Genomic DNA, 14,150 nt, shown 5'->3' on the forward strand with positions numbered 1-14,150 from the left:
TCAGGTTAGACCCCTGGCACAACTGCCATGGGCAACCCTCTGAGTACAAAGCATTCCTGATGATTAAAAAAAAAAATTCTCAGGGTCGGTGAGGTGGCGCTAGAGGTAAGGTGTCTGCCTTGCAAGCGCTAGCCAAGAAAGGACCTCGGTTTGATCCCCCGGCGTCCCATATGGTCCCCCCAAGCCAAGGGCGATTTCTGAGCGCTTAGCCAGGCGTAACACCTGAGCATCAAATGGTGTGGCCCGAAAAACAAAAATTCTCAGATTGTTTTGGTGAATGCGGTATATTTCATTTATGTTTTATAAACAGTATTTTTTGTTATTTTGGAATCATAGTGATCGCTTTGTGACTGTGTGGCTTCAAGAAATAGTCTGTCATTTTATAAGGATAATTTAAGGAATTGACAAAATTTTAAATTTAAGAGGAAAGTACTCCAAGTTTGTAATTAGAGAAATTAAAATGTTTATTATATGCTTTGGGGGAGTATAGCAAATAAACAATCATGGTGAGTAAATGTTATAATTTGTAAGTACTTTTATAAATATATTAAATGTTATAAATTAACTATTACCCTCCCCCCATCATTAGATGTTCCTATCTGAAACATACATTTTTAAGTTTCTAGAACCAAATACCTAAGAGTAGTCATTATTCTTTTTTTTTTTTTTTTGGTTTTTGGGCCACACCCTGTGACGCTCAGGGGTTACTCCTGGCTATGCGCTCAGAAGTTGCTCCTGGCTTCTTGGGGGACCATATGGGACGCCGGGGGATCGAACCGCTGTCCGTCCTAGGCTAGCGCAGGCAAGGCAGGCACCTTACCTCCAGCGCCACCGCCCGGCCCCATCATTATTCTTTTTATCTTTTTCTTTTTTTTCTTGGTTTTTGGACCACACCCGGTGGTGCTCAGGGGTTACTCCTGGCTCTGTGCTCAGAAATTGCTCCTGGCAGACTCTGGGGACCATATGAGATGTGCTGGGGATCAAACCCCAGTCTGTCCCATGTTGGCTGTGTGCCCTACTGCTGTACTATCACTCCGGCCCAGTATTTATTTCTTAGACAGTGTTATAAGGCAGTTAGAATTCATTTTACTTTTTATTTATTTGGCTGGTTGAAGATTTGGGCCGAACCCAATTGTATTTAGTATTTACTCATGGACCCTTGTTCAGGGAGTACTCCTGACAGAACCTTAGGTACTGTCTGTGATGCCAGGGATTGAACGAGGGTGACAGCATGCAAGGCAAGTATATTAACCTGCTTTACTGTTTCTCCAGCTCTACATTTCTTTTAAAATTTGAAGATTTAGGGGCCAGCGAGATAGCATGGAGGTAAGGTGTTTGCCTTCCATTCAGAAGGATGGTAGTTAGAATCCTGGCACCCCATAGGGTCCCCCGTGCCTGCCGGGGTGATTTCTGAGCATAGAGCCAGGAGTAACCCCTGAGCGCTGCCGGGTGTAACCCCCCCCCAAAAAAATTGAAGATTTAAACATAAGGTTATATCTGTAGGGAATATATATTATTGAATAAATATGGAGCTGATGCTTTCTTCTGTGGAAAAGATGTCTTTATTTTCTTTGTTTAAAAGATTTATTTTAAGATACTGTAAATTCTTTTCTTCAAGAACTTGGCAAGTGGCTTGAACCTCTGAAAAATGTTAGATTTGAAATAAACTGCATCCAAAACCTTATTGAATATGTTAAACAGGTAAGATGTAAAGATGTCTTTGAATATACAATTTTTTATATTAATACCTCATTTAGTCACTTTTATAGATGGCATAATCATTGAGTATGCTTGATTTGTGTAATTAGATGGGTTATGGATGTGGATGATGTGATGGTGTACCCCATGGACTTGACGCTACCTGGTTTGGATAATGTTTAATTTTATTTTTCAAATTAGAATAATGTAAACCACCATTGGGATGAAATTGATAAAAGGTATTGCATACCTTAATGGGAAATACAACTGTTTAAGTAAAAGTTTAATGTATGAACAAAGAATTTCTCCTAGAATTTTAGGTGAAAATTGATAGTTTCAGATTATTAATTCTGTTTTTTTTTTATTTCTGATCACTAAATATGAAATTAAAATAATAAGAATAGAAACTCATAACATTTTTGAAATAATGCCCAGGAATGAAATTTAGATAATTTTAAAATTTGAGAAAATAATAAAACTCAAGTAATTTGTAAAAGACTTTTTTTTTAAAAAGTAAAAACAGTTTATTTGGAGGGACTGAGGAAGGGGTGGGAGAGTATAAGAAAGAGAGCAATGAATAACTCATTCAAGAGAGACCTTGGGCTTCCCCAAAGTCAGAGAGAGCCCTAGTACAAAGCCTAGAATGAAAGTAGAGAAGTCCACATTTTAAGAAGGGAAATGTGGTGTCAAGTGGTCAGGCAACATGTGTGCCATAGAATATTTTTTAACTTAGTTGATGGATTATGGCATTAGCATGGAAGAATGGCTAACATGCTCAGAGATGCAAAAGTAGTTTTGAGAAAGAGGACCAGAATCATCCTAACTTATCTACTCTTCAACCGATGTGCATATTTGGTCTTAGAACTGAAATATATTATTGTATGCATATTACCTAATCCAGTGATTTTTTTTTTTTCATCATCAGCCAGTTCATGGGCCAGTACCAGTCAAGTGTGAATAAACAGAAACCACTGGCCTAAGCTGCTTCAGATTTTTTTCAGTAAATTTTTTATTCTTGCCTTTCCCTTTTACTCCATTTCTTCTAAGAGTATTTTTGCCTCCTTATGGTGCCATACTCTTCTTTGTAATTCTGTGTCTCATATTATTTAGACATTTTTATTATTTTCAAGTCCCCCATTTTTGCAAAAGTATAATAATCTTTATATGTCTGTTGTCCTGTGTTCAGGATATTTGAGCATGGATATATATTCCTATCCATTTAAAGAATCTAATAAATATCAAATGGTTTGTGTAGAACTATTTAAGCAATAATATATTTTTTAAAATAAATTAGTACTGTAAGTAAGAGTTGATTTTGTTTTTTTGTAATTCTTTTTTCCATTTGTTATCATTATTATGAAAGTAAATCTTATTTCAAGATGAGACTAAAAGCTGTTTCATAACGTTATGTTACATAATTTGTGAATTAATGAAAGGCAACCAGAAGGAAATTAGAAGAAAAGGTATGGTGGGAATCAGTGAACTTTTTTTTGTTTTGTTTTTTCCACTAATTCTTTGAAGTTGAATGTTTTATCACCTTCGTTTTTTTTTTTTTAACTAAATAGTGGGCCAGAAGAGAGAGTTCCACAAGCATTTGCCTACATATGGCTGACCCTTATTCAATCCCTAGTTAATACAGATGGTCTCCTGCACACCACTGCTAGTGATCCCTCAGCATAGAGCCAGAATTAAGCCCGAACTGATCACTAGCAGGTGTGGCCTTTAAATAAAACAGAAAACCCCAAACTAACATAACAGTATGCGTTAGTGTTACTTAGTGTTGGACAAGGTTTAATATCCAGGGTTCAGAGGATGTATGGAAGGAGTCTAGGGAAAGGAACTTTGAAAATTTTTTGAAACAGACCACCTCATGCATTTTATGTTACTTTCTTATAGTCAATATTTTCATTATAAAAGCAAAGTAAAGAAACAGTCCTAATAGGGCACTACTTGAAATTCTTTTCTTTTTTTGGTCTTTCTTTTTTTTCTTTTCTTTTTTTTTTTTTTTTTTTTGATTTTGGACCACAACCATTGATGCTCAGGGCTTACTCCTGACTGTGCTATGGAATCACTCCTGGTGGGACTTGGGGGACCATATGGCATGCCCGGGATTTTTTTTCTTCTATTTTTCTGTGTGCCAGACAAGTGCCCTACCCACTGTACTATCCCTCCAACCCTCTGAAATGGAATCACATAACTCCCCTTTGAGGATCCCTAGAAAAAGGGTTTCTTAGAGGCAGGTTGAAATTCATATTTTTAAGTGATGCATCATCAGCTGAGCTAACAGGAAGCCAGGCAGTTAACATCCTGTTTATTTCTAAAGAATATAGATAACTTGATGACCCCAGAGGGAGTTGGCCTTACCACTGCCCTGCGTGTTCTCTGTAACGTGGCATGCCCACCGCCGCCAGTCGAAGGTAAAACAAGCACTGCTCTTTAAAAACCTGTATTATCGTTAAATAAAATATTCGGAAATCTTAAGAACTCTTTTTTCCACCTTGTTCTGCATGAAGGTCAACAGAAGGATCTGAAATGGAATCTGGCTGTTATTCAGCTTTTTTCTGCTGAAGGAATGGACACCTTCATTCGGGTTCTGCAAAAATTGAACACTATTCTGACCCAGCCGTGGAGGCTCCATGTCAACATGGGTACAACCCTTCACAGAGTCACTACCATTTCTATGGCCCGCTGCACCCTCACTCTTCTTAAAACCATGTTAACGGAACTCTTGAGAGGTGGATCCTTTGAGTTCAAGGACATGCGTGTTCCCTCAGCACTTGTGACATTACACATGCTCCTGTGCTCTATCCCTCTCTCAGGTCGTTTGGACAGTGATGAGCAGAAAATTCAGAATGATATCATTGATATTTTACTGACTTTCACGCAGGGAGTTAATGAGAAACTCACCATCTCGGAAGAAACTCTGGCCAATAATACTTGGTCCTTAATGTTGAAGGAAGTTCTTTCTTCAATCCTCAAGGTTCCTGAAGGATTTTTTTCGGGACTCATACTTCTTTCAGAGCTGCTGCCTCTACCATTGCCCATGCAAACAACTCAGGTATCACTTCTGTATAACATGCATCTTATAAATGACTGCCCTAAAAGATTTTAAAAGCCAGTGATTTTTTTTTTAAATAAATAAAAAAAAAGCACTCATCCCCCATCTCCTAAAAAAACAAGATGATTGGATGAGGGTGAGATAAACTGAAACAAGGAAATAAGGGGTTACCATTTACAATAAATTTTTGTTCATGTGAATTTTTATGCTGTTATGTTTATCATTGTATCTCTGTGAAATTTAAATCTTTTTCTCTTTCCATGTAGTAGAATTTGCCATCTATTAGGCTGCTTCGCCATGGACTGCTCTGCTGCCTGCTAAAATGGGAGCAATAAGATTTTTCTAGCTGCATTGAATTCAAACATGTTTAATTGTATTATAGAAAATTAAATGCTTTTAAGAGTGTGGTAAAGATGTCCTTTCCATAACTGTCTTCCTGAATAAATTTTGTGACTATAAATATTAGAGAAAAATCTACGTACACACACATTATACTTTTTTAACAGGTAATTGAGCCACACGATATATCAGTTGCACTCAACACCCGAAAATTGTGGAGCATGCACCTTCATGTTCAAGCAAAGTTGCTCCAAGAAATAGTTCGCTCTTTCTCTGGCACCACCTGCCAGCCCATTCAGCATATGTTGCGGCGTATTTGTGTTCAATTATGTGACCTTGCCTCACCAACTGCACTTCTGATTATGAGAACTGTGTTGGATTTGATTGTAGAAGATTTACAAAGGTATTTTCACTTTATATTACAATGTCTTTTCTCAGGTTGTCTTTGGAGAGATACATTTTTTACTTCAGTTTTATAACCACAGTTCAGGATATTCAGACTTACTATGTACATATAAATTATATACATATATATGATTGTTTTTGTTTTTCTTCTAACACTTCTGGAGGCCACTGGGTCACACACAGAGGTGCTCAGGAGGCCATGCAATGCCACAAAGCAAACACAAGAATGCACACTAACCTATAGAGCTCCCTCCCTAGCCCCTTTATGGATCACTATTTTTATAATATCTTCATTTAAGCACCATGATTACAAACATGTTTGTAGCTAGGTTTCAGTCATTAAAAAATATACCCTCTTCACCAGTGTAACCTTTCTGCCACCAAAATGTCCCCTTCTCCCTTCTCCCCCACCCCCTGCCTGTATTTGAGACAGGCATTCTACTTCTCTTACTCATTATCATTGTCATGATAGTTGTCAGTGCAGTTATTTCTCTAACTGCATTCACCATTCTCTGTGTTAACTTCTTTTTTGTCTGTTTGTTTTTTTTTTTTGGGTTTTTGGGCCACACCCAGCGTTGCTCAGGAGTTACTCCTGGCTGTCTGCTCAGAAATAGCTCCTGGCAGGCACGGGGGACCATATGGGACACCGGGATTCAAACCAACCACCTTTGGTCCTGGATCGGCTGCTTGCAAGGCAAACGCCGCTGTGCTATCTCTCCGGGCCCCTGTGTTAACTTCTTATGTGGGCTGGTACTTCCAGCCCTCATTTCTGTTGTCTTGGTATTATTATCGTACTGTCTTTTATTTTTCTTAAACCTTTATGGGTTTATTTTTAATTAGCCAGATATTATTTCATGAGCAGGATACCCTAAAGGGCTAGATTTTGGGTATTTGAAGAACAAAGTACTCTGACTCTGTAAAATACATTTATTATAAACCTGAATAGTAATTATAAAACTGAAGAGAAGTTGTCATATACAAAGAATGAGAAGTGAAATTCTTTACAGAATTTACTTGTATAAGTTGATATGTTAGAAATTAATTATTAAATGCTTTTAACATCAAGAATTTTGTTTACTAAGCTTATTGGTTTCATTTCAGCACTTCAGAAGATAAAGAAAAACAGTATACCAGCCAAACTACCAGGTTGCTTGCTCTTCTTGATGCTCTGGCTTCACACAAAGCATGTAAATTAGCTATTTTGCATCTAATTAATGGAACTATTAAAGGTGACGAGAGATATGGAGATATATTCCAGGATCTTCTAATGTTGGTTCGATCTCCTGGAGACAGTGTCACTCACCAGCAGTGTGTTGAATATATCACATCCATTTTGCAGTCTCTCTGTGATCAGGTATTTACAGTTCCTCAGTAAATTTTTGTGCATGTTATCCAAAGCTTTTCTTGGTAGAAATCTTCCTGTGAGTGGAAAAGAGATATATATATATAGTGGGTAGGACTCTTGCCTTGCATGTAGCCAAGCCATATTAAAACCCTAGTACCCCAAAAATAAATCTTCCTGTGAATGTTCCTTTGCTTTGTATTATCTCTGTAATCCACATCAAGTTTTATGAGCATGGGGAAAAACATTAGAGCATCCTACCTGCCTCAGGATATAATTATCATTCTTGCCTTCATCTTGACGAATGTTTTACATTTTAAGCCTAGTTGAAATTGGTTTTCAGTGTGTTAAAAAGTCTGTTTTCTTTTTTAAAAAATATTGGGAATTTTGTTCTTTTTTTTTTTTTTTTTTTTTTGGTTTTTGGGCCACACCCGGCGGTGCTCAGAGGTTTCTCCTGGCTGTCTGCTCAGAAATAGCTCCTGGCAGGCACGGGGGACCATATGGGACACCGGGATTTGAACCAACCACCTTTGGTCCTGGATCGGCTGCTTGCAAGGCAAACGCCGCTGTGCTATCTCTCCGGGCCCGGGAATTTTGTTCTTATTAAATAAACTTGTTTAGCGTTGGGAAACTTGAAAAATAGTCAAAAAAAAAAAACTGAAGAAAAGGGCCCAGAGCAATAGTATAGTAAGAAGGACATTTGCCTTGCAGGCAGCAGACCCAGGTTCAATACCTGGGATCCTGTATGGTCCCCGTGCTGGCCAGGAGTGATTTTTGAGTGCAGACTCATTAGTAACCCTGAGCATCTCTGGGTCTTGCCCCCAGAAAAGATAATAAAAGAATCTAAAGAGTATTTGGTCTGGGACTGGAGAGATAGTCCAGTAATAAGACACTTGCCTTGCATGCTGCTGATCCTGGTTCCATCCCCGGCATCCCATATGGTGCCCTGAGCACTGCCATGAGTGATTCCTGAGTGCAGAGTCAGGAGTAACTCCAGAGCATCATTGGGTGTGGCCCCAAAACTGAAGGAAAAAGAAAAAAAGTATTTGGTTTGAAGATTGTGTTGTTTTTTATTTCCCCTAATAATACTTCCCCTAATAAATGTCAAGACATTTATTCCAGACCTTTCAACAATGCTTGGGGTTTTTCCACACATCTTTGAAGATTGTGTTTTAATGTTTGCTCCACCCATTCTTTTTTTTTATGGTGTTTTAAATTCCAAATGAATATTTTAACTAGTTTATTTTCCAAATGTTTTATTATAAACTTAAAAATCTTTAAATAAACAACAGTGATGATATAAAAATATCTTAAGATGTACATGTCAATTAACCATTTGTAGGTGCAAATCATATCTAAGGCAATATATTAATCTTGGATTCTCTCTTGAACATATATCTTTGTCCCCTCATATTTCTCTAAATTTATACCTGGCTTTGGGCCAAAGAGATAGCACAGCAGGTAAGGTGTTTGCTTTGTGTGTAGTTAACCTGGATTTGATCTCTAGCATCCAGCATCCCATATGGTTCCCCCAGCCAGGCGTAATTTCTGAGCCAGAATATTCCCTGAGTGCTATTGGGTGTGGCCTCAAAACAAAAACAACAAAAGTCACTCAAAAACAGTAGAAAAACTACCAGGCTTCATTTTTTTAAATGAAAAGTTTGATTACTTCAATGTGAAATTATTGCAAAGTGAAATTTGTGTTTATTTCTTTTGTTGTGAACCTCCTATTATAAAGGGGGAGGACAAAATAATACTAATATGGGTGTTTTTGGCTGGGGCGAGTGGTTTATTAGCACCTTCACACCTAATAATTGCTCAGGGCAACCATGCTGGACCAGGAATTCAACCCAAGCCCCCCACGTTCGAAGCATGATGATCTCAGCCCTTAGAGCATCTTTTCAGTCCTGGTTTCTTTCTTCTTAATGTATTTGAATCTATCTGTGATGGGATGATGATGTTAACAATATTTAATGAAATAATCACTAGTTTTGTCTGAAATACAAATCTAAAGTGATGGTGATAATTATTAAAAAATATATTTTTCTTACTCTTTTCTCACAGGACATTGCACTTATTTTGCCGAATTCCTCTGAGAGTTCTCTTTCTGACCTGGAACAACTCTCCAATTCTCTCCCAAACAAAGAATTGATGGCCTCAATTTGTGACTGTCTGTTGACCATGCTAGCTAATTCCGAGAGCAGTTACAACTGTTTGCTGACATGTGTCAGAACTATGATGTTTCTTGCAGAGCATGATTACGGATTATTCCATTTAAAGAGGTAATATGTTACACTATAACCGTCAACCCTCATTTGGTACATATTTGCTATGGAGTATCGAAGAGAACACTTTCTTTTACACATGTATAGAAAAACATTTTTTGTTAGTACTAGTAATGAAGTATGTTGATTTGCAATGTAGATTAGAAGGACTAATGTAGGAATTTTACATTATGGATTTTTTTACTACCAGGTCATCCTGGTAGTCCTCTAGAGACTACTCCTGACTCTGCTCAGCCACTTCTAGTGCTTGGGAGACTGTTTGCAGTACTGGGGATACAAGTAGGGCCAGCTACATGTGTACTTTAACCCTGTACTGTTTACCCAGTCTAGAATTTTGAATTATTTAAGAAGGAAATGGTATTGTTTCAGGGATTTTAGTTCATGCTTTAAGATAATTTGTCTTGTTGTCTTTCGTTAAAAGCAATATGTATTATTAATCTTAAAGCTAAAGTGCTGATTTTATTTTTATCTGAGGAGTATTTAAGTAAGTTCAACTTTTAAGTGTTATTTCTGTCCTCCCTATTATCTCTTTATTAGGAAGGTATTAGGTATTACATTCATTTCATGTTTATGAAATTAAAAGCATAAGAAAACAAACATTTGTGACATGTAAGAAATATATTATTTCTGATACATTTGTTTTCTAGATACTATCGTTTGATGTGGCTCCTACCTTCTCTGTCTTCTCCTGATAACCTGTCTCCTCTCCTGCATTTTCTCTAGTGCTCAGTACCTACCTTGTATGCCAACTTTTTTTTCTCCTCTCTACCTCTCTACCCTCATACTTAACACATGACATTTTATTTCCCAAAAGTCTTTTTTCCCTACTGCTTGGATATGTCAGTACCAGTCCATATGAGTTAAAAAAAAAAAAGTCTTAATCCACTGCTTTGTAACTAGTTTTATATATATTACCTATATAAGAAAGCCAAAAAAAAAAAACAAAAACAAAAACCCAACCTTGAAGCAGTCTTTTTCTAGTTGGGTTATCAACTCTCACAGACAGAAATTATAATCCTCATAAATAGATTATATATTACTGATACTAACCTTTATCATTTGATTGAGGTGCTCTCTGCCAGGGTTCTACATTACACACTTGCTAATTTTCAATTTTTAATTACTGAGTGTTTTTGAATATTTGGGACTTAAAAACTTTATCTAGAAACTTAAAGGGCTGAGCCTATATTTTGCCTGCAGGAGACTCAGGTTCAGTTCCCCAGCTCCTTGTGATCCACCAGGCACTAGAGAGCAGCATCCTTCTACCCTAGTAGCTTTAGGAGTAGCCTCAGCACCATTGGGTGTACCGCCAAAGAAACATTTTTGTCCACTAATTTTAGTATCCATTAGTGAATAATTGCATGTAGCCATTATTACCATGGTGTTCTAGTAGGATTCTTTAATTCTGTCTTTTGGGGGGGACAGTTTGTTTTGGGACCATATCTGGTGGTGCTCAGGGGTTATTTGTAGCTTTTCACCCAGGATTCACTCCTGGCAGGCCATGGTGGACCACATGGGATGCTGGACATTGAACTCAAGGTGGTTATGTTGCAAGGCTAAGACCCTTGCCTGTACTATTGCTCTGGTCCCCCTCATTCATTTTTTTAAAATTATATTTATTACAAACATGCTTGTAGCTGGGTTTCAGTTATAAAAAAGAACACCTCCCCCCTTCATCAGTGTAATATTCCCACCACCAATGCCCCCCAACTCCCTCTTTTCCCACCCCCCCTGCCTATATTTGAGACAGGCATTCTATTCTCTCACTCACTACCATTGCCATGATTGTTAGTGTAGTTATTTCTCTAACTAAACTCTCCACTCTTTATGTAAATGAGCATCATATTGTGGGCCAGTCCTTCCAGCCCTCATCTCTGTTGTCCCTGTGTGTTATTACAATAGTATCTTTTATTTTTATCAAATCCCACAGAACAGTATTCTGTGTGTGTCTCTGACTTATTTCACTCACCATAATAGTTTCCATGTCCATCCATGTATAGGAAAATTTCATGACTTCATTTTTCCTGACGGCTGCATAATATTCTATTGTATATATATATATCACAGCTTCTTCAGGCACTCATCTGTTGTTGGGCATCTAGGTTGTTTCCAGATTCTGGCCATTGTGAATAGTACTGCAATGAATACAGGCATGCAAAAGGCATTTTCGTATTGTGTTTTTGTGTTCTTTTGAGTTGTGTAGATGGATCAATGACCAGTTTTTTGAGGAATCTCCATATTGTTTTCCATAAAGGCTAAACTAGAAGGCATTCCCACCAGCAGTGAATGAGAGTTCCTTTTTCCCCATATCCCCCCAACACTCACAGTTCTTATTCTTTGTTATGTGTGTCAGTTTTCATGACTTGAGATAGTACCTCCTTGTTGTTTGGATTTGCATCTCCCTGATGATTAGTGATATGGAACATTTTTTTCATGTGTCTTTTGATCATTTGAATTTCTTTTTTGACAACGTGTTCATTTCTTTTCCTCATTTTTTAATGGGATTAGATATTTTCTTACTAAATTCTACCAGTACCTTGTATAGCTGAGATATTGATTGGCTCCTTATCTGAATGGTATTGGCTGAATAATTACTCCCATTCTGTAGGTGGCCTTTGTATCCTAGTCACTATTTCCTTCAAGGTGCAGATGCTTTGACAGTGATGTTGCTTTATGAGTCTCAATGTCATGGTATGTTTTACTTACATGTTTTTCTATATAAATACCTTATGGTTTGGGTCTGATATCAAGATTTTTAATCCATTTGGATTTGACCTTTGTGCATGGTGTTTGATAGAGGTCCGAGTTCTCTTTTTTTCATATGGCTGACCAGTTATCCCAACATCACTTGTTTTTTTTTTTTTTTTGTTTTTTTTTTTGTGGTTTTTGGGTCACACCCGGCAGTGCTCAGGGGTTACTCCTGGCTCCATGCTCAGAAATTGCTCCTGGCAGGCACAGGGGACCATATGGGACGCTGGGATTCGAACCGATGACCTCTTGCATGAAAGGCAAACGCTTTACCTCCATGCTATCTCTCCAGCCCCCCAACATCACTTGTTGAAGATGCTTTCCTTATTCCATTTTGCGTTTCTTGCCCCTTTATCAAAGATTAATTGATTGTATGACTGGGGAGCATTCTCTAAATACTCAAATACTCTAAATACTCTAAATACTCAAGTCTATTCCATTGAGGTTCTGTCTTTATTACAATACCATGCTGTTTTAATGACTATTGCTTTGTAGTGCAATTTAAAGTTGGGGAAAGTGATGTTTCCCATCTTCGTTTTCCTAAGGGTTTCTTTAGATATTCGTGGGTGTTTTTGTTCCAAATGAGTTTCAGGAGTGTTTGACCCACTTCTTTGAAGAATATCATGGGTATCCTTAGATGTAAAATGGACCTCATTGAAACTATCTGGAAGAATTTCTGTTTCTTTGATATTTTTATATCTTGTCAAAAAACTTTTAGATCATATATTAATATCATTTTGGTAATGTGATTCTTTTGAATGTAGGTAAATTCATCCATCATAATAGTCTCCATTCTGTTTTCCCCTCAAGTTGCTGGGTTTTGGAAAATTTTACACGAAGTAAAATTCATGTTATGGCATAAAATTGTTAAATGCAGAGTTCTGTGTTTCTCACCACAGTGTCACCCTGAGCAGTTCCGTCTCCCTAACATGTTTGTTTGGTATTCCTTTAAAGGCAGCCTTTGTTCAGCTGAGTAACAGAATACCACAGTTAAGGACTGGCAAGCCTTGGACATCAGGCTAACCCACAACTGAGTTTTGTAAAGAAATTGGCACTTTTTTGGGGGGGGGCCACACCCGTTTGATACTCAGAGGTTACTTCTGGCTAAGCGCTCAGAAATTGCCCCTGGCTTGGGGGGACCATATGGGACGCTGGGGGATCAAACCGTGGTCCTTCCTTGGCTAGCGCATGCAAGGCAGACACCTTACCTCTAGCGCCACCTCGCCAGCCCCAGAAATTGGCACTTTTAAAGTGTGCTTGGTTTTCTTTTTTCAGTGATTGGAGATTGCTTCCAGTGTACTTGGGGAACCATACAGTGCTGGGGATCAAACCCAGGCCCTTCCATCTACAAAGCTTGTGCTCTCGACCGATGAGTTACTGTTCAGGCTTCTGTAAATAAAGCTTTATTGGAACATAGTCAGCATTGATCTGTTTTCTGTGACTGCTTTCTCACTATAGCAGTTAGTAGTTGTGATTGAGCCTGCTGTGGTTCGCAGAACCGAAGTTTTTATCATCAGACTTTGCAGAATAGTTTGGTAGAGTACAGTGGGTAAGATGCATGCCTTACATACTGACATTTCAGTTCAATTCCTAGTACAACATATGATCCCCAGAACCCTGCCAAGAATGATAACAAGGAACGATAACAAAACAGATACAACATTTCAACCCCTGCTCTATTTCCTTGATTTATACTGCAGGTATTAGCCTCACTGTGTTAGAGAAATGTTCAGCTTGAAATTTGAAAATAGGGAACTTGCAGATTTCTTTTGCTATGTCCCCCCACCCCATGAAACATTGGGAACACACTCTTAGTCATTCTTTTGTTTTGTTTTGAGGCCATATCCTGAAGCATTTAGGGCTTACTCCTGGCCCTGCACTCAGGAATCACTCCTTGCAATGCCGGCATGGAACCTAAGTGAGCAGCATGCAAGGCAAATGCTGGCCATGCTGTACTATCGGTCGTTCAAGCCCCTCCCTGTCATTCTTGCCCACACACAGGCTTGAATGTCAGTCATGAGAAAGCGGTGTTGCTTGGGTCCTGAGTTGTTGGGGGCTCTAGGGACCTTTCGAGATGCTTGGCCGTGGATTGAGCCAGGGTCCCACGGCACACACACAGCATCTGCCCTGATCTCTGAACTTGCTTTTCTTTCCAACACTTTGTACCTGTTTTCATACCTTAATTATTGGGCCATTAGAAGAGATTTTTTTTTCTTTTTTCTTTTTATTTTTGCCTTTTAAAATTTCTTTTTGGCAGTCTGATTTACAAAGTTAC

The 14,150-nt window shown here is 38.2% G+C and overlaps 1 protein-coding gene across 1 annotated transcript in view; it reads left to right on the forward strand.

Moving 5' to 3' along the window:
- The window catches only part of VIRMA (vir like m6A methyltransferase associated), a 74,224-nt gene that overhangs the window by 44,249 nt on the left and 15,825 nt on the right, over positions 1-14,150 (forward strand). Inside the window, exons 11-16 of the mRNA XM_049781903.1 lie at positions 1,619-1,701; positions 4,022-4,115; positions 4,212-4,756; positions 5,263-5,498; positions 6,602-6,854; positions 8,907-9,124. Of these exons, the coding sequence (XP_049637860.1) occupies positions 1,619-1,701; positions 4,022-4,115; positions 4,212-4,756; positions 5,263-5,498; positions 6,602-6,854; positions 8,907-9,124 (1,429 nt within the window). The remainder of the gene's footprint in view (positions 1-1,618; positions 1,702-4,021; positions 4,116-4,211; positions 4,757-5,262; positions 5,499-6,601; positions 6,855-8,906; positions 9,125-14,150) is intronic.

The sequence above is a fragment of the Suncus etruscus genome, chromosome 10 (genome assembly GCF_024139225.1).
Source record: "Suncus etruscus isolate mSunEtr1 chromosome 10, mSunEtr1.pri.cur, whole genome shotgun sequence".
Taxonomy (NCBI): domain Eukaryota; kingdom Metazoa; phylum Chordata; class Mammalia; order Eulipotyphla; family Soricidae; genus Suncus; species Suncus etruscus.